At 35.3% G+C, this 20,872-nt stretch overlaps 4 protein-coding genes and 1 long non-coding RNA gene across 8 annotated transcripts; 1 reads left to right on the top strand and 4 right to left on the bottom strand.

The window, feature by feature from the left end:
• Positions 1-1,072: 1,072 nt before the first annotated feature.
• On the bottom strand, positions 1,073-4,425 carry LOC116295100 (uncharacterized). 2 transcript variants are annotated; one of them, XM_031702826.2, is made up of 2 exons: positions 4,267-4,425; positions 1,073-2,761 (listed from the first exon to the last, which is right to left on the bottom strand). In XM_031702826.2, exon 2 carries the CDS (start codon positions 2,737-2,739, stop codon positions 1,579-1,581), a length of 1,161 nt encoding a protein of 386 aa, XP_031558686.2. In that variant the 5' UTR covers positions 2,740-2,761; positions 4,267-4,425; the 3' UTR covers positions 1,073-1,578. The 2 variants fall into 2 exon arrangements, with proteins under 2 accessions (XP_031558686.2, XP_088893051.1); XM_089036925.1 differs by lacking the exon at positions 4,267-4,425 and adding an exon at positions 3,085-3,429.
• A 1,268-nt stretch (positions 4,426-5,693) lies between these two features.
• LOC148913910 (uncharacterized) lies at positions 5,694-8,428 on the bottom strand. The gene is made up of 2 exons (XM_089036953.1): positions 8,175-8,428; positions 5,694-7,442 (listed from the first exon to the last, which is right to left on the bottom strand). The coding sequence occupies exon 2, from the start codon at positions 7,438-7,440 to the stop codon at positions 6,649-6,651; it is 792 nt and encodes a 263-aa protein (XP_088893079.1). The 5' UTR covers positions 7,441-7,442; positions 8,175-8,428; the 3' UTR covers positions 5,694-6,648.
• Positions 8,429-8,959: 531 nt separating this feature from the next.
• LOC116295103 (hemicentin-1) lies at positions 8,960-12,771 on the bottom strand. 2 transcript variants are annotated; one of them, XM_031702830.2, is made up of 2 exons: positions 12,250-12,771; positions 8,960-10,506 (listed from the first exon to the last, which is right to left on the bottom strand). In XM_031702830.2, the coding sequence occupies exon 2, from the start codon at positions 10,483-10,485 to the stop codon at positions 9,652-9,654; it is 834 nt and encodes a 277-aa protein (XP_031558690.2). In that variant the 5' UTR covers positions 10,486-10,506; positions 12,250-12,771; the 3' UTR covers positions 8,960-9,651. The 2 variants fall into 2 exon arrangements, with proteins under 2 accessions (XP_031558690.2, XP_031558689.2); XM_031702829.2 differs by lacking the exon at positions 12,250-12,771 and adding an exon at positions 11,537-12,197.
• On the top strand, positions 11,850-14,243 carry LOC148913909 (uncharacterized). The gene is made up of 2 exons (XR_016121147.1): positions 11,850-11,898; positions 12,759-14,243. It is a non-coding gene; the product is annotated as an uncharacterized LOC148913909 (long non-coding RNA).
• Positions 14,244-14,448: 205 nt separating this feature from the next.
• LOC116295101 (uncharacterized) lies at positions 14,449-20,872 on the bottom strand. 2 transcript variants are annotated; one of them, XM_031702828.2, is made up of 4 exons: positions 20,589-20,872; positions 17,820-17,905; positions 16,493-17,347; positions 14,449-16,163 (listed from the first exon to the last, which is right to left on the bottom strand). In XM_031702828.2, exons 3-4 carry the CDS (start codon positions 17,285-17,287, stop codon positions 15,933-15,935), a joined length of 1,026 nt encoding a protein of 341 aa, XP_031558688.2. In that variant the 5' UTR covers positions 17,288-17,347; positions 17,820-17,905; positions 20,589-20,872; the 3' UTR covers positions 14,449-15,932. The 2 variants fall into 2 exon arrangements, with proteins under 2 accessions (XP_031558688.2, XP_031558687.2); XM_031702827.2 differs by having other exon boundaries at positions 14,449-16,166; positions 20,589-20,866.

Genomic DNA, 20,872 nt, shown 5'->3' with positions numbered 1-20,872 from the left:
GAGGAATTTGGGTTCAGGAGACCCAAGGTTTAGAAGAAAAATCCCGAAGACGGGGTGTAGGAATTTGATGATCAACCAATAAGATCTTGTAAGTTGTTTCTTAACCCTCTGTTGTGCTGTATCTTAATTATCACTTCTAATTATTAGTATTTCTAACTCCGACTAGGAACTTGTAAAGGCCTATATTGTGGATTTGAAAAGAGGTCTGCAAAATGAAGATTGGTAAACAATCCCTCTTCCAATGGTGAGCATTTTCATGTGCCAAAATTCATATCAAGTTTTGCATCTTTAACTTTCTTTATCTGGTGAGCATTCTACATGTCTATATTAACATATTTCTGGCATTATATAACGGCAGAGTCAAGAAATGTGAATATATATGCATTTCTTGTTTTGTACCACCCCTCCCCCTCTAGTAAATATGATCTCATGGGAACTCCCTAGTTATGGTTTCCCTAATTATTTATATCCAATTATAAATGCAGACTTTCATTGAAGCATGCAGATTTTTAATGTCTTTAAAATGCTGTGATACACTTATCTCTCATGACATGCACCCATACATAAGTGATCAACTTGGACCAATCACATAAAACCTATTTTGTATTGTTAGTTTTTTTCACACTGACCTTGACTTTTGTATGCAGCTGAACAGCTGGCAGTTGTAGAAACCCTGAACCAAGATATTATTTATTTGTTTATTATTTATATCCAAATATAAATGCAGCTTTCATTGAAGCATGCAGATTTTGAATGTCTTTGAAATGCTGTGATACACTTATCTCTCATGACGTGCACCCATGCATGGGTGATCAACTTGGACCAATCACATAAAACCTATTCCTGTATTGTTAGTTTTTTTCACATTGACCTTGACTTTTGTATGCAGCTGAACAGCTGGCAGTTGTAGAAACCCTTAACCAAGGTATCTTGAATGGAGGGGATAGAGAATTATTGCTCAACCACTTAGGGGAGGGGGGGGGGTTTCAGCAAAAGTCCCCATTCTCACATTTTCTTTTAAGACTAGTATCATATGTATACAAATCTAATATAATCGAATATAACAAATATGTATATAAACCTATTTTTATTTTCATAATGATTTATGGAAGATACATGATTGTTATCTATGTACAATATTTACACAACTGAATTGGATAAATAATATGTATATATATTCATAAAACCAACTAAAATATGAGTAAAAAGCTTTAGAGCTTTAACTAAAATAAATATAACAAATAACTACATTATTGCATGTTAAATTTTTTTAAACATCAAAAACGTACTAACAAATTTAGGTAATGAAGGCTTTATATAAATTTGGTTTACAAATCATTATTGAAATACATTTACCAGAAGAATATGTCTTCTATTACTTTGGCTGGTATATACAATGTGTAAATTTAAGTTTCTTGTCATCATCATCATACAAAACAGTTCACAGTTTGCAATTACTGTAGCAACAAATCGTTGGGTACACATGCATACTCGTATACCTGATTAGAGCTGAATGATTGATGATCTGAGATTCTTGAATGATGTAACTTGCTAGTCTAGATCTGTATACTACTGTGTTCAAGAATTTACTAAATTGAACAAAAGAAACAAATATACCAAAAGCCACTTCGATAAAGCTGATCTGGTAGATCCATTTGGAGTTTTATCGTCACGTTTTTGAGTCTCATTTAAATTCACTATGTTTGAGGTTGTAGGCAAAACGTCCTTTGGCTTGTTAGTAGAACTTACATTTAGTTCTTTGTGTGACAATGAAGCTGTAGTTAGCCTTGGGGTCAGTGTAGTTGAAACAGTAGATCTAGCATTGGTTTGTTTTACTGAACTTTGTGTAGACTTTGAAGAAGTTGTGGGAGTTGTTGCCACCTGCATGCCTCCAGTTGATATATTTACTGTTTTTCTTGCTAGAGTTATTGGTGTTGTGAATTTAGGCTGGGATGAAGTATTTGGTGTAACTGTCTTGGCAGGGTCCACTGTATAACTAATATTTGGACTCGAGGTAATTGTCTCTGTTGAAGCAGTAGTGTCCACAACTATTGGCTTGCTTGTTGTTCTGGCTGTAACATTTACATTATAGTGATATATTCCATTGCTTTGGTGAATATTCTTCTTGCGATAAGCTACACACTGATATATACCAACATCCTCCATTTTGATGTGTTGTACTATCAAAGTTTTATTCTCTACAGTAATCCTTCCATTAAATGCCATGGAAGCAAGTGTTGCTTTTCCATCTTTTCCGAAAAGCTTTATTCTTTTAGTCATGGAATGCCTTTTAAGAATAAAGGTCCATTTTATGTAATCTAGTTCATCATCTGGAATATTAACTTTGCAAGGAAGTCTAACTGATGATCCAACAGGAGTCTGGAAGTTTTCGCAACTGATCATAATTTTGTATAGAACAGTTTTTCTCATATATTCTTCAGAGCGAGTATGACAGCTTATGTACTTTATTTTTGCAATATCAGAATGGTCAACATTTTTCACCAACAGTATTGCTCCATTTTGCAACTGTTCATACTTATCAGTTTTCATTGGAACTTGTCTTCTTGAAGCAAACCTCCACCGATATGAAGCTTTGTGTCCTTCAGTTCCACAAACTAAAGTGGCTGTCTCTTTTTCACAAACTTTAACAACCTTTTCAATTTTCTCTCCTCGTGGATTACTGCTAGTCCCAAACAGCAATAATAGTACCAATATGAACAATGCATCCTTTGAAGTCATTTTTTCACAAAACAATTAAAACCTGTTTTGACCCAAAAAAAGTTTATGTTATTAGAAATAGTTAATATAATAATGTTTATATAGGAAATCATATGACTTTGTGGGTCCATTTCTGCAGCTTAATAATATTTACAAAATTCTTGCATCTATTGTCTTTTATGCTGAGATTAATATTCATCCGTGCAAGTTTACATGCTAGATGATGCATTTTGTTTACAATAAAAGCTATCAAACTCCAGACAATTAGCTCGTTAAGTGAAATGATAACAGAAATCAAAAGAGACTATTTTCTTTCTTTCTTAGCGAAATGTTTTTGTTTTTGTTTTTTTTTTCTCAATACTTTACTTTTTGCCGGCGACGCTTATTTCTTTATTACTATTTTTTTCCCTGATATCTGAATGGCTGGCGCACGTCTTCGACTCTAACCAAGAATAAATTATTTTAGGAAGTTGTCATGCAGACGTGATATGGTGCTCAGCTTGGCGCAGAGCGCGATAACTTTTTGACTTTTAATCGATTTCTCAAGGGTAAAAAAATATGGATTTCCTTTCCATTCCCTGTGTATCATCATCAGCGGAAATTCTTTTGAGGCGCTTGATTTGATCGTACAAACACGAAATCATAAAAGAAAAACAAAGTGCGTAATAGAATATAAATAACTTTCGCTGTGTCATTGTTATGATTGCGCTCCATGTTGCCGATTAAGGAAAAAATTTTATCTTAAAATTTTATCTTTTATCGAGCAGTAATAAAACAGCTAATGTGTTGCATGACTGGCATACCCTTGCGTAATTCATTTGATATGTAATAGGTATTTTCCTTACGACTTCCGCTCATACAGGCACGTGTAGTTCAATCGAAGCTGACAAAGCTTTTTTAGACCAAGCAAAACAAAACACTAGTGATGGTTATGACAGACCGGACTAACACATGGAAACATGATTACCTTGAGCAATATTCTGTCAATTAACTCGAAAAACGAAATCCTTTAACCTTATGCCCGTTTTGAATATCGTTTTGTCAAAAAGGGGTCAAAAAAGACACACCATTTTTTTCGACATATTATTGACAATGGTACAAGTAGCAAAACATCTCTTTTGATCAGGCTACAAATGTTGTTTGCTATATAATTATAGCGTTTTTGTGCTTTACATCGATCTCTTAATCATTTTCGTGCACTAGAAATAAGAACTTGTTAATGAGGTGCAAAATTATTTTCTTATCTTAGGAGTAAATTGCTCATTTCCAGAATCGTGTGACCACGTAATATGGGTGATTTTACCCATAAGCTTATGTAATGAAACTGTTTTTCTTTTGAATGCCAGAAACTGAAGCAACAAAAAGTTTTTGAACTTTAGTTTTTTCATTTTCTTGGGGTTGTTTTATAGTTTTACAATCAATTTAGCAAGTATTTTCAGCTAAGCAAGCGTCAATAAATCCAACCATTTAAAGCTGATTTCGAGCCTATCGGATGAACCAAAAACGTTGTAATTCTAATAAGATAATCAAAACTTTCGAGTGACTTACCTTTACGAAAACTGTAAATTTAGGTCCAATAGAAGAATCTTCGATTGCAATTACTCTTCTTAATTTAAGAATAACTGTCCAAGTTCCTCGTTTTCTTAGAAACTTTATCTCTGCTGCTTGGCTCGACCCTTCCTATACCCCGTTAGTATTTTTTATGCACGACTGCAAAAGTCATTGAAGTAGGTCAGGTTAAGCCCCTTAAGTCACGCGCGCCTCGTTATTGGCTGTTAAAAAACAAGCAATTCCTGATTTGAGGGTCTTTTTTACTGTTAGCCAATCACTCAATCTGTCGTCAACTATGTTTAGATCTTAGTACCGATAGTGTCGTTATTTATTTCTTCGTTGTTGACACAAAGAAACCGTGACATTTATAAAATGTTTATCAATGACATCAAGTCACGAGGCGCAAACCTCTCGACGGGATTAGGGGAAATTACCTGCTTTCATTTTCGAAGTCATGACAGGTTTCGCGAAATAATTCTTTGAACAGAAAAAAAAAGCGCCACAAATATACTATACTCGTTATTTTATGTTCTCTCTTTTTTTTATTACAAAGTAATAAACAGTAGGTCAGTCATCCTTATCTTTGTAACAACATCAAGAGTCAGTATTCATTACAATCAAAGTGCAAAAACATGTCAATGGCGCAGTTAGAAAACGGAACAATTGCGTCTTTCCGGTTTGATTCCGGTTTTTCTGCGTATTTAGTCAACGACAGAGCACCACCCAGCTATAGAATAATATGTGGGTGGGTGCGCTAAATTTAAATTTAAAAAATATCAAAACAAAGTCCTTTTTCCATTTTTTTTCGTAATTCGAGAGAGAGAAGCTTTTCAAAGAAAATGAAAAGGTAGATTAGAATCACTGTAGAATAGAGTTGTGTACATAACTGGCTATGGAAAGGAATTGAAAATAGAGATTCTCAAGATTTCCAGTCTTATTGCTCATTCAACTCTCTGACCAGTGAATTGTATTGTCGGTCTCCCATTTACCCACTTCAAAACCCTTTGCATTTTTAATAAAAAAACTTCTTTATTTCAATCAGTCTTATGATTAACAAGTATTATTTATGATTTCTGGTTATTATTTACAATTTACAAGTATGCATAGACGAATTTTGAACACTATTTAGTTTCAGTTTGTATTTATTATTTACAATTTACAATATAATTGATCCAAAATTTTGAAGAATCTGACCTATATTAATATCTTTTTTTCTATATAAATGTTTTAAAGTTGAATACGTTATATATATAGTAAGAACATCATGAACATTTTTCGTCATAAAGGAAATGTATTATTCATAACTGAATTGAAATAACCTAAAGAAGTCCAAACCATTTAAAACAAATAAAAAACGACCTTAAATATAGTGGCTGTACAATACTTACCTATCGAAACTGTTTTTTTTTTTTTTTTTTTTGTACTATATTTATTAATATAAGTATGCATAGACGAATTTTGAATACTATTTAGTTTCAGTTTGTATTTATTATTTACAATTTACAATATAATTGATCCAAAATTTTGAAGAATCTGACCTATATTAATATCTTTTTTTCTATATAAATGTTTTAAAGTTGAATACGTTATATATATAGTAAGAACATCATGAACATTTTTCGTCATAAAGGAAATGTATTATTCATAACTGAATTGAAATAACCTAAAGAAGTCCAAACCATTTAAAACAAATAAAAAACGACCTTAAATATAGTGGCTGTACAATACTTACCTATCGAAACTGGTTTTTGTTTGTACGATATTTATCTATTAATATAAGTATGCATAGACGAATTTTGAATACTATTTAGTTTCAGTTTGTATTTATAAAAGCTTAATTTGAATTTCAAAGGAAAGCAAATTATCTACAGTTACTGTAATCATTAATAAAATATCCTGTATTTATTATTATTAAAATTATTTTTATCTTTTTTTCCTATTTCTTTTTTTCTTTTTTCATTTATGTATAGATTTTTGAATCATACTTACAAAACAAAACAGTTTCCTTGGTTTTCTGCGGTAATCATATAATTAACTAAGCTAATAATGACTGGGTCTGGATTCAGAATTAACTGCTCGGCGTAACGAATTGCACATATGGCGTTGTTTGTTTTTGATCAGCACACGCTTCCTATATAGTTACACTTTGGTTATCTTATTGCGTAGCTTGACATTCGTAAAGGCGATATCAGACTAACAACCCGAAAGCTTCGGATTTTAGTAATAAAGTCCAACTTTGAACAAAAAAATATATTTCAAACTTTAGAAACCTATCAGACGAAAGGAATACTGAGGCGCTATATTTAATTTTCCTCGTGATGGATAGACATTTTTAAAGCGGTTATTCATATCTAATATCTAAGTGCCGCCTCCTTAGTGTCACTTTACTACGAAAATAAACATCAGAGCCGCGGCAAGACACCAAATACCCCTTTCCTTTTTCCCGCAGGAATTTAGTTTCTTCCCGGATTCTTTTGCCTTAGGGTCGTCTTTTTTCTCCAAGGTTGGGCTTTTTGTGCTCTTTTCATATACTGCGACATTAAAGAAGTACTCAGAGTGGCCCCTTTGATGTTCACTTTTCCATATGACAGTACAAAGGAGCTTGCCTTCAGTTCTTTTCTCTATTCCATTGATTTGCAATACATTTCTGCCGATAGCCACGAGACCATCAACAAATTTTTTGCTCCCCTTGATCAGTTTTCCATTCTCGCTAAGCAGAATCTTAGAGCCGTTCGAATGGAATGCATAAAACTTGTATACCACGTCAGTTATTTTCTGATTGTTTGGTACGTCAGCCTTGCAAGTAAGGTTCACGTTGGACTTGACACCGGATATGATAGTTTCGGTATTGATCATTTCAAGTTGGACAAAAATATTGGTTAATGTGCGGTCAGTGACGCGGCAATTATAAACCCCGACATCCAGCGAGGTCACATTTTCTATCTTCAGTGTTTTATTTGGAAAGATTGTGTACTTTCCTAATTTATCTTGAAGTTTTATTTTCCCATTTGAACTGCCGGAACTCTTGGACCACGAGAAGTCGTTTCCACTACTGTTACAGTGTAGAAATGCAGTTCCATGTTTCTCTGCTTTCACTTTTTCTTTGAAGCTTATTTCAGCGTATCCCATGCAAGCCAACAACAAGAGAATTAATAATTTACAGTATGACATTTCTGCAACAGAAAATATGTTTTAAGTGTGTTGTGTGTGTTTAAGATGCAATTCCTTTAAAATGCAGTTTTATTCCTCCCCCTGTCGTCTGAAGAAATAAGCTGTTTCGTGAAGTACCTCAATTCCATTTATGGCAATATGCTTTTCATCACCTTTTCAGAAGGGATTTTTCCCCAAAAGTCACTTACTCAGCATTTTTATTTTTAATTGTCAGGTATACAGCTGGCGACTAAAAACAATATTATTGAACTGATTGATCGTGAATAATTTCCTAAGAGTCTTATTACTTATATAGTAGGTACAATTAAATGTTGTGTTCCTTTTCTGGTTTTTCGATTTTGCACTTCCTTACATATCAAAAGAGACTGATTTCCGAGAAAACAACTACTGCGTTATAAATTCTCAGTATAGTATAGACAATGGGCAATGAAATGACTGGCAAAAGTATACAACTGAACTGATAATGATAATGTGTTTATTTTGCAGTTTTTTTTAACAGCCGACTGATTTTCTAATTTCCTAACTTTTCGAAAGCAGGTGGCATTAAGTAGCTGTTAAATAAGGATCCTTCCAAAATAAATTACAATAAACAACCGAAATATTCCCGCTAATATTCAAGGAAGGTTAAAAGCGATCAAGATCATTGTAATTCTCAACGTCATCAATCAGATGCTGTATATATTTACTCAAGAAGTAACCTTTAGACAAAAATACATATAAATCATTGAACTTACTCTTGATCTGAATTTTTCCAATTCCTGTATTTTCTTTTCCGAAAATGACGATGGCTAACTGAGTGGACGACAACGAGAATTGAATTCTAGTAATAGACTGCTTTAATATTGAGTCGAATTGAGTCTTCGGGGGAAGTCCCACTGCTTTGTGAGTCTTCGGGGAAGCCCCACATAGAGGAGTTTTCGCATGACTGAAAAGCTCACGGCACGAACACGTTCTTGACACGGCTAAGGATACCCCAGACAAATCACGTTGCTTGAGAATTTACTCTCCATTCAATCAAGTACCCAGAATACGGCATAAACACGGCGCGGACACGGTTACGCCAAAGTCACGGCACTTTCAGACCAATCACATTGCGCGAGAAAAAAATCAGCCAATTAAAATTCTAGAAAAGATCACGGTGACGGCACGTCACTGAGCTTTTCACAGTCATACGAAAACTGCACTATAAATACGTTTACGTAGTTTTCTCATTAACAAAACTGGTACGCGCGCCTTTTTCGTGTTATTAATTATTTTTCTGTCAGACATTATTATGACATAACCTTTCACATCAGATTGGTTTTTTTTTTCAGCTAGAAAGTCAAAGAAAGCAGGTTTGCTTAGGATTGCATAAATGCATTAGTTTGTGAGAGATTAAAACGATTTGGCTTTAAAATTTAATAAACAAGCTCTGTCATTCTTAATGATATTGATAAATCTGATGGGGTAAGAAATTAGTAGAGTTTTCGTTTCCGTCTTGCAATTGAATTTAGTAGAAAAGCAACAATAAAAAAATATAGTCTGTTACCAAGATCAACTTGATCAGTTTAATCAATTATATGCCTATCTAACATACAATGAGCTTACTCCAATCTAAATGAAAAGTTTTACAGGGCCTTGATTTGGATTTCAGATAAAATACCATCAATCCATCTGGTATTTCGTTTTTCTCGGCGTTTCGAAGGATGCTTCAGCGTTCATGTTTTATAAAAAACATTAAAATGTTTTTATAGCATTTAGTTACGACAACAAAATATTAAAACGCCCAAATGAAGAAATTGGAAACACATTTCAGCTGGATAAGCTCGTTTAGTAATAACTCTACTAAATGTTTCTGTTTTTATCTAAGAATACATTTTCCTTATAGGACTTGTCTCATGTTCTGCATTTTCTCATGAACGGTCGACGATCTTAGAACACTTTATATGAGATATCACAATGATATATCATATTTTCCTTACACGACTTGTCTCATGTTCAGCATTTTCTCATGGCCGGTCGACGATCTTATAACAAATTCAATGACATATCCGCTTGTTCCATTGTCGACCTGGACCGATCAGTACTCGATGATGCTTTCAAAGTAAGAAGATTTTTGCTTCTGCTACAATGCTGATACACAATGGAAAGCTCTAAAGCGAGCAAGTTTCTAGAACCTCAGGGAATGATGATAACATACACTAAGGACATTTAAAGTTATAATGTAGTAATCTAGCTGCACATGCACATGAAGCAAAATGCTAACGAAACGATGACAATAATTGCCAGTGGAAGGTATGAAGCCGATCTTGTTGCGCAACTCTTTGTTTTTTTCGCAGTTGTCGACGCAGGATATGATGGCGTGGAAGTGATGGAGTTACCTGTTGATATAACTTCATTGGTCGTTGGCTTGATGGTTGATGGCATACTGACAACCAAATTGATGTAATACATTTCACGTGGTCGGTTTTCCTTGAGTTGCACGATGCAGGTATATCTCCCAGAATCATCCTTGTGCGCATTTGATATCTTGAGTTTCTTCCCAAAAGCTGATATCCTTCTAAAAAAGTTTTGTGGCTTTGCAAACTCAGTAACACTCCCATTTTTCACTATTGTGACAGTCTTTGAAGAGTACTTTCTCTTCCAAGACACCTCATACCAATTTTCTGGAGGCTCCGGGACATTACAGGACATTGATACGGTCGATCCAGGCTTCTGTATTATTGTTTCCTCAATAATTTGAAGCGTTATAACGCAGGAGTTCATGTATGTTAAGTCATCACTTTTCTGCTTGTACTTGTAAACACCAGTGTCTGAAGGCTGGATATTTTTGAGTAAAAAGGCCCCATTAGGCATTTTCTGGAACTTTCCTTGCTTTTCCTTGATTTTCGTTTTATTGAATAAAAGCACAATGTTTCGATAATCTGTTATTACATCGCAGGTGAGATTGGCTTTCCCGCCTAATTTGCCTTGTATCAGTTTCTTTTGCATACTGGTGGGATCTCCCACTACACACTGACCAGCAAATACCAGGAAAAGAAATGAAAACGTATTAAGTACCATCATTGTCTTGCCTTCCTGGTTGATCTAAAGCGGGAAAAAAAAGACAGAAAACATAACGAGTCAATTAACGTATTTTTAATCAGTAATTAAAGTGCCTTTGAACCTTTACTCAATAGTTCAGTATGGTTCTACAAGAAATGACCTCCTATGGCATCACACTTATTTAAACATATTGTAATTATAAACCTTTCCAAGATGCATCACTCAAATCATATAAAAAATGTTTTACGATTCAACTATTCACTTCATGTAAAATCATTACTGACAATATTGAGTTAAGGGAGCTCATAGGCAGTAAAATATATAATAATCCCCAATAATTAAGTCGGTAATTCGTCTCATCAGCTAGCTCCAATATTTTGGAATTGATAAACGTCAGGTGAGAGCAACCACAAGACCACTAGAAATGATATATATATATATATATATGTCTCATTCAAAAACAACGAGCTCGTATTTTGATAGCATTGATAAGAAAGAATGCTTTTAACAATCGTAAGGTCAAAGGGGTAAAGCCAACTAAAAGCCGATTCTGAACAAACCTTTTGCGACAATGTGCGTTACAATATATTATGCCGGCGACACGGTTAAAATCAGAACAAGAAAAAATTTAGGAACGGTATAGTAATACACCACAGCATGAATGTCTATTCCGTTTGCAATATCAAATTTGTAACTGAGGCCGAAAGCGAAACTTATTCATTTGGCAGCGACGTATAATCGATATATCCCCACAAACACACGGCACGAGTCGGAACCGTAAAAACGTTGAGTGAACCGGTAGAGAATTCTTTCGCCACTTTCATAGCATCTTCAAGTGACGAATAACATTCGCTAGACAGCTCATAAATACTTGAAACAGAGTAAGCAATCGAAGAAAAAGATAATTTACCTTCATTGACCGATATGTACAAATGGGAAAAACAAGCAAGTGATGATTTGACATGAGCATGTTTTCGCTATTTTACTGGTGTATACTGTCTCCACATACGCCTGTTTTATTCAAGCAAGTGCCATATTTGCTTATATGATGGAGTTAGAAATAAAAACTTACCTGCCTTCCTCGTTCAAGCTCAGATATACTTAGTTCAAAGAGTAAGTTATTCTGAGAACTACCATCGACTCCGTTTCGTTTGCCTGACCGGCCGAGTGCCACCCGATCTCAGTAAACAAGATGCGCCAAATTCGCATAGATTCTCTGCTCCTGATTACATTTACTGAAAAATCACATCTAGTTTAGATACCTGATTTACAGCTTTCCATGCTTTTGAATCAGTCTCAAAGCAATAGATTTTTTTTTTTTTTAACCAGAAAAACACACAGAGTATAGTAATTCTAGGAAGTAACGCCGTTGTCACGCATTTCAACTTCTCGGAACTAAAGCAAGACGGATTCGAAAAAACAGCTGGATTCGAGGTAACTTACTCATATTGCTAACATGAGAGCGGCCTCTTTCAATTTTGGGGTAAAATTTTTGGACTCTGCATGCAGCTCGTCCTAAATTTTTTCATCTTCTTCATCTTTTGCTTGCAGAAAATTAATCCCTACCGGATCTAAACCTTCGTTTTTAAAATAGCCGCGTATATAATGCATTGATAGCTAAACATATCGAGCTGCATATTTTTAACGGGAAATGGATTCTTAAACGGAGGAAATTGCATTTCCTTCGTTGCGTTGCAGATAAGAGGTTACGAATAGTTATGCACATGACAAGTTATCTGATGGACTTGCAAGTGGCAATATGGAATTATCCAAAATTTCACTCACCTTAGATCAAGAGCTATGTTGGTTGTCGATGGTCTGCAAAATCAGTAGCTCACGATACTCAAGCCTGTATATACATCAGCATGACTAGTTCCCATCACATGATGACTGACTTTGCCGGGAATACCCTTGGCAACTGAGTACTTTAATAGTGCTGTTCAAACTATTCCCGCCCACGCTTGGATAACTTCGACGATATTCCGCGCTATATACATGGATTATTGCCATGCTTTACAAAAAGTCTATATAATTTTAAGTCCTTGCTGCTACTTGTTGCATTTCTGGTTTTGGTACTAATATCAGTAAACCATTTTATCTGGCATTGTTGACTTGATGAGCTTTGGGTCCCCAATACTGGAATGAGGATTGACAAGGCAAACGTCAATATCTTCATATTTCTTGCTTTCATTAATAAGTATATACCATAAAATTGCCCAAAATTTATAAAACATATACTGCTGTATGCGATTACTCCCAGCACTAGAATTAAGTTTGTCTTCTTAATTACACAGTGCTTTGTTGTTTTCCTCGAATTCTGTACTCTGACCTCGAAGGTGGAAGGATGATTAACCGGTCTGCTGTTTTCTGCAGCTTTGTCAATGCTGAGATCCTCTTTTAGCTTATTACTCGAGACGCGTGTTTCTTGGAAAGTCCGGAAGCGTGATGCCATTTGTTGCTGGTCCCTTGCCCTACCCAGGGTTGATCGACTTCCGTTAACCTCTAAAGAGCACAGGAAGTCCACAGCTGTATTTTTGTCAAGCATGAAGCGAAAGATGTTAGCTCCTTGCCGCACCCAGGATTGATCGACTTCCTTTACCTCTAAAGGGCACAGGCAGCCCACAGCTGTATTTCTGTCAAACATGAAGTGAAAAGATTAAACCTTGCACTGGCCGCCCGAACACGGTTCGATCTGAGGCCGTTGACTGTAGTTGGTTTTTTTTTTTTTTGTTTTTGTTTTTTGTTTTTTGTTTTTTTTGTTTTTGTTTTTCGAAATTCGCTCTGAAAACTTCACCAGAAAACTAAACACGGTTCAAGCAACTATTGCAGCAAGTTTTAAAGCAAATTGTTGAGTGAAACATTTTATCGTATATAACTTCATCATAACTCCCATACATTCCCTTATAAACCATATACAGGAACCTTGTTTGGGCTGCCTGTGAACCTTGGTGTCAACCGTAGTCGTTCTTTATGAGCGGCCGACACTATTGATGTCAAATGGAATAGATTAGTGTCGATTGGCATAGATGTTCATGCAATAGCTTACAACCGATTGGGATGGTTTTCGATTCTCTTACCACTATAATCATTTATTTCCTTGGACGAACTCGTGATGAACGTAAATGATGCTGAACATAATGGAGCTAAGAATGTTTGGCGATAAAACGTTCGTATACTAAAATTAGCAGCATGATAAGATATTTTGCTATAGAAAAGTGGCCCAGCTGTGATATTTCCACTCCATGCACAGGTAGCCCAAGCTTGGTTTCTGTGGTTGCATGTCATAAGTAAATGTATGGGGATCCATCAAAAATTTCAATAAAATCAATGAAAGTGAAAGTTCGTAGTAGGTAAAATTTTGAGGCTTTATTTTACGTTTCAATGATTTTATTAAACTAATGTTTAAGACGATGCAGGGACGTACACCAGTTTACTTACAAAACCTTTTCTCCGACTACCATATTTAATACAACCTTCGAAATCATGATCATAAACTGTCAATACCTAAGCCACACACTAAATATCTAAAACGATCATACAGCTATAGTGGGGCAAAATTGTGGAATGACCTACCATTAAATATAAAAGAGGTCAAATCAGTACGAAAATTTAAAAAGGAAATTGATAGTTTGTACAGTAAGAAAAGTTGTAACTAAGGGCTCCACGGCAAACATGTAAAACAGTAACTAGCTTTTTAATTGTAAATCTTTGCTTTTAAATATTTTTAGGTAACCGACTGATGTTTTTACCGTGATAAAATAAAGAACCTTCCTTCCTTACTTCTTTCCTTTATTGAAATTTTTGATGAATCCCCATACATTTCCTTAATAACATTACACCACAGAAAACAAGGTTGGGCTACCTGTGCTCCATGCCTGTCAGAAAACAGAGCTTAGGCTGTCTGTGCTAAAAACCAGTATACTGTAGTGTATGTGGTACAAATACTTCGATGCTGGTCAGAAACAAAAATTAATAATACAAACACTTCTTAAAGCAATGTATTTTTATATCTCGCGAAGCTTTTATCTATATACATGTCACTGATAGAGCATCTACTACGTAAAGATAATCAATATATTTTTTAAATATAAAAAAAACTTTAACAAAAAACTTTTTTTTATGCAGGAGTGACCATACTGTAAATCACTTTTAAATCACAGTGACGTTTGTATCCTGATTAAAGATTTATTATTCTTAATATTCATAAGATGCGCACGCGTTAACTAAAGTTGCAAGCGTCGGCTCACTAAACTCGACGGGAAAGATAATCAAGAATATTTTTTTTCAAATATAAAAAAAACTATAGGCAATCAAGAATATTTTTTTCAAATATACAAAAACTATAGGCAATCAAGAATTTTTTTTTTTTTTTTAATGCAGGAGTGACCATACTGTAAATCACTTTTAGTGACGTTTGTATCCTGATTAAAAAATTTTTATTATTAATAAACAGCAGTAGACCCTTTTATTCATAATATGCGCACTTATTAACTAAATTTGCAAGCGTCTCACTGAACTCGACGGGAAATAAAGCCAGAATGTTCATGAATGTTGAGATAATATAAAACGAACAGCATGGAATATGTCTCAGTAAAAGTATAAACAAATAGCTAATTGTTTTTAACATCGCTACGAATTTAATTTTTAATATTCACAATTCATAATCAGTTTCGATTTTATTTTATTTTATTTTTGTTGTTGTTGTCGTTGTTGCTTAAAATTTGAATTCGCGTGAATGAAGAACTGTGGCCAGAAATACTATGGGTATATTCCGGTTATCCTCTGAGCTTTATATTAGGTAGCCTTAGGCCCCGTCCACACGTATCCGGAAATTTTTGTATCCGCAAATTATTTTTTGCGGATACGAAAATGTTTGCGTCCACACGCAGCGTATTCTAATCGTTTTCGAATCGTTTTCACCGTCCACACGTATATGTTTTCTTAAAATTTGCGGATACGGACACAAAAATTTCCGGACACATGTGGACGGGGCCTTAGTTCCATCCGGCCTTTTTCTTTCGGAGTCTGAAGAAAATTCCTGATGTGTCGCAGGCTATATATTTGGTAGACTCATATTTTAGTCGAGCCTTGATATGTTATAGTTTGGACATGTGCTACATTTTGTCTTAAAACTAAAAGGATATCATATTTCTTTGCAATCATAGTATGTAAATCTTTGTGTACATTTTTTTACCATTTGTTATTCTATTTCAAGATGGTCTGTGTAGATACGGCATGTAATTCATAAGAAATCCAAGCTCGATCATTAAGATTTAATCAGAGATTATTAAAGATGATTTTCATAGGCGTATCCTATGCAATTATGTTCAAAGTTTTTTTTCTAAAACCTACTGATCTAATATTTCAGCAATTACTACTTTGCGAGAGAATCGGTACTACGGAATCCACGGATATTGGCTGCCGCCACCAGAATCCACCAGAGTCGCTATCTCAGTTAAGGCATATGGTTAACAAGCAATCGAAGTATATATCCCATAAATATATAACTGACACAATACCAAAGCAAAAAATCCCCAATTTGCTTTCGTACCAACGCTACTTGGTCTGTTGTCTTTTTCTCCCCTCTTTTTGAACACAACAGCAATGACTTCTTTTGTGGACGGAACCAGAGTTTCTTCTGTCTTTGACCTTGTATCTGGTGTTTTCTTTGGCTTCACTTTTGTGGAATTCGGCACATTCTTCTTTACAATACAATACAATACAATAAAATAGACTTTATTTTAAGAGGGTAGCACTTAACATTTTAGGAATTAAACCGATGACCCTGTGGCCCTCTTTGTTCAATAAAACAATCGTTGAGTCAGTTTAATTGGGATTATTTGAGTAATCATATCAGTGTCCCGACACAGTTACTTAAAATTGCACAAAGTCGCACTCGTTCACTGGGAGACACTAATTTGCCTAAGTATGAGAACGGCCCGTGATATACAGGTCTCAAGGAAAAGCAATTGGCCGGGGGACGCAAAGAGGAACTTAAAACAATTATATGTAAAAAGTGATTACTTACAGTTGTTTTCTGTTTTGTCGTATCCGTGTGCACAGTAGACGTAGGTGTTGTTTCCTTCCTCGTCATGCAATCTGGTACACTAACAACTGTAGGCAGGGAAAATCGCGAAGTTTGCTTCTCCTGCGATGTTTCTTTGGTGGTCGCAATCAATTGGGGCTCACGATCGTATACTTCGAGAACGAATGTATAAACCTTCCATCGACTTGATCCCAATACATATTTTTCTTTCTCTCCACGGCATGTGTAGTTTCCAGAATTGATTTTCTTTAATTGTTCAAGAAACACATTCGTCCCGTTGCTATATGTTAAGTCCACAGATTCGTTTTTAAATTTCCATTTCATTTTTAAAAGGCCTTTTCGTAGCTCTGTCCCATCTTCTATGACCTTGCAAATTAGATTAACACTAGATCCAGATGGTACTACGAGGTATTCGCATATGATTGCTAGTGATACGCAACATTTTTCAGCAGACTTCGCAATTCTGTATCTGTATAAGCCAGTGTCATTTTCTCCTATGTTTTTCACCTCGACCAGTGTGCTGTTTCTCTCATACTTATTCACATCATGAGTCATGTCAACCTTTACCCATTTATGTCCAGTTCTTGAATTTTTTAACTTGATACTTGTGTCCTTGTCTATATTATTTATATTACAATTGGCACTGGGTGTAAGAACTTTCGAATCACCTTTACAGACTTTAATTTCGCTAGTAGATTTGCAGTTATCCGTAATCGTCGTGCCAAACATAGATAGGAGAATGAATCCAGCAATGACTTTGAAACCTAACAAAGACATTGGTTTTGATTCTTTTGATGAAGCCAACAGTAGCAGTTGAATGTCACCAATCTGAGAAAACTATAATGTAATAAAATCATCATCGAGTGCATGACAGTACAGTAGCACCACAAAAATGGCAAAAAAAGTAAGCCGCCAGAACGGGTTAAATAAACCCATTACAACTGGTTATTACCGAACCTGCTACGACTGGTTCAGCTTCAACCCGTTAGAACGGCTTCTGAATATACCAAAAGTACAAGTATTATACTTGGCGATGAATCCGCTACAACGGTTGACTAACCCGTTACAGTCGAACTCGCTACGACCGGATTCAGCTCCGTTACAGTCGGCTGTAACGGGTTAGTCAACCGTTGTATAATACTTGTACTTTTGGTATATCCAGAAGCCGTTCTAACTGGTTGAAGCTGAACCAGTCATAGCAGGTTCGGTAATAACCAGGTGTATTCAACCCGTTCTAGCGGCTTACTTTTTTGCCATTTTTGAACTCGTAGCTGCTCCTGTTTAAAGTAAATCATGGAACATCGTTTACCTATTGAAGAATGAGCTAAGTCTTGTTAAAGATCTCAATTTTGTGTAGAAACAGGAAGCCCAAACAGCTGCACTTCACTACATAGTCTGTAAAGAAGACCAACAATGAAGAAGTTAGGTTTATGTCATTTCGTTTTGATTTGGTATATGTTCAGACCTCTATCCTTCGTCCTCGAACGCTGCTCAGTAATTATGAGTATGATGAGTAATTATTTTCGTCTTCCTAAGAAAAATTCGAATTTACATCTTTAAATCATTCAACCATTGCCGTCATGCCCAGGCCCGTCGCTAGGGGTTGTTCGATGGTTCGAACGAACTCCCAACGTCCGGTCCCACCTCCACCTTTGTAGGGGTACGAAATAATGAGCACCATTTTAGTTTTTCAAGAAATGGCATAACAAAGATTGGAAGGAAAACGAACCTCCCCTTTAAAGGTCCTAGCGACGGGCCTGATGCCTGTGTAACAGAACATTGAATGGGAAATGATGCCAAAGAGGCTCTCCTTTGGCGCCGCTATGAACGTTATCGCACGCAGTAATCTTATGGAACTCCATTCCTCAAGCAATCCCTGTTTCTCTTTGTGTAAAACCTATATGCTATACCTCTTACTATGAATATACCTCAGCGGAATCAAAACTCATCATAGGCCAAAACCTAAGCTAGCTTGGATAATCTGTGCACCTCATGATTAAATGCGGAATGCTACTAAGATTTACTTTAGGATTCATGTTGTTCACAAATTATCGCGTATGAGCTACACAGACTAGTTTCGGCTACTTGGACTGATAGTCTTTAAACCCCTAATCTATGCAAATGTTTTCATTTACTTACTACTAGATAACCTTGCTAAAGAAAGGGGTCGACGATTTCCGGACTGCGTAAAATGTTCTTGGAATTCACATGGTTTTCCGGAATAGTCGATTCCAAAGTCGATTACATACTCACCCAAAAAATAGTGTTATTTTCTTTCCCTTCAATTCCTTTCCTTTCCTTTGCATTATTTTCCTTTTTATTTTCCTTTTTTCCATTTAACTTTCCTTTCCATTTCCTTTAGTTCTTATTCCCCTTAATTCATTTTCTCTTATTTTTATTTTTATTTTCGTTTCTTTTATCTTCCTTCCATTTTGTTCTTTCCTTTTTTCCTTTCTTCCACTTTCATTCCCTTCCCTTTCAGTTTTTCCTGCCTTGCCTTGCATTTTCCTTTTTGTCATCGTTTCCCCTTGTTTTCATTCTCAGGCTCCTTTTCTTTCCCGTTCTTTGCTTTTCTCTTAACTTTACTTCCTCACTTCAAAACTGACAAGTTAAGCCATAATCATTTGTTAAAGAGAGCTAACTTCAAGCGGCGATAATAGGAATGACATTTAAATAAAAACAAAGCCATCAAGCTTTCCAGGAAGATTGAGTTAGGGAACTTCCGGAATCCCTGGAACGACAGAAAACTGAAAACTTCCCAAACACTCCTTAAAATTTAATTTTCTATCGCTATCTCGCGATTGTATTCATTATTAACGTCTGATTGATATTGACTGTTGGGAAGAATACTGTTCATTGATCAAGCCAACGAGCCCGTACGTGTTTGCCTCAATGTTTGTCCAGATTATATTAGATGGAATTTTATTTTTCCTCTTAATGAAGAATGAAACTAAATCAGAACGCTATGTTAAAATAACAGAGTCAAGTATACAGAAAAGTGTTATCTAAATCGAGACAGATTTCTGTTTTTCATTTTTCAATTAACCGTCAAAACAGTGGGCAATAAAAAAAACAGGGACCGATGCGGAAATGTCTGTATGAAAAACAGGGACTTTTCGCATGTTTCACGCAGAGAAAACTATGCTAAGCTAAATATCTCTTCAAAATACTCTGTTAATGCTGTGCCATTCCTTGATAAGAATATCGATTTGCACGGAATATCATATTCCAAAGTTACCGTATGAGAAAAGGTGATAACAGTTCCCATTTTCAAAATATTCAGTCATGTAGAAATTAGGTTGTTTTCCTGAAATATCGACTTTGTATGTACTATGCTAGCATAAGCTATATCATGGTATGCGTAATGCGAAACCAAAGAAAATGTATAGAGCTTTTAAAAATATTTTGAAATTATTGATGTCATGTACAACGAATGCCATGGACTACGTTTGTCACAAAAGTTACGTTTATTTTTCATGCACTTTAACGGTACGAAGACCGACACGATAATAAAGTTTGTTTATGTAGGTACGTCACATTTCTTTAGTTTAAACTTCTGTCTTCATATATAAGTCATAATATCGGTCGTTGATAAATTGAATTAGAAATCATATGCTTGTTGCACAAAGCATGTTATACGTCGTATATTAGTCTATGTTACTTTTATAGTAAAACTATCACATTCATCAGTCCCTAGTTACGCGAGAGCTACCCAACATTCAGCGTGCGATATTATAGAGTACAATACCTTCTGAAGTATAGGTATATGATCTTTACAGTTTAAGAAATACTAAGACTAATGATTATAGAATATATTTTCATGTCTAGTGCATTTAAAACTGGTTTTCTTAGACAGTTTTTTTATTCTATGAAGCAGACTCTTGGCGTTCTTTATCTGATTTGTTTTGACTTCTTGTGTCGCGTTCAACGACACTTTATTAAGCCTCTCTAAAAAATGAAGCAAATGTCATTCAATGTTTTTGTCTACACGCACTGGTGTCGCACGTTTGCCTAAGGATATCATCTTGAGCTTAGTCTATAACAAAATAAGATTTGAAATTTCATAATTACTACATACCTCTTTATCGACGTGCTCAAAATATCCTTTCCCAGCACATGTTTGACTGAGTCACTTGTCTCCGTGTCGTTCCTTTATGCAAATACTACCACGTCTGAGAAATATACCTACTTTGGCTCTATAAATAAGAGTTAGAGTGGTAATGTTGGGAATTTTTAGCTTACTATCTATCCATGTGATTGGTGAAGACAGTGGCAAGGTTATGATTGGTTTAACGGAGCAAGCCTATTGGCCCTCACATTACTAAATTTGTTCTACAACTTCTGTTGATAGATCCCATCACC

Source organism: Actinia tenebrosa, unplaced genomic scaffold, assembly GCF_029948245.1.
Source record: "Actinia tenebrosa isolate PJP-AT-01 unplaced genomic scaffold, QUT_ActTen_1.0 PGA_scaffold0__85_contigs__length_37466705, whole genome shotgun sequence".
Taxonomy (NCBI): domain Eukaryota; kingdom Metazoa; phylum Cnidaria; class Anthozoa; order Actiniaria; family Actiniidae; genus Actinia; species Actinia tenebrosa.
The sequence above is the reverse complement of the archived record's forward strand: the minus strand, read 5'-3'. Positions and strand labels throughout refer to the sequence as shown.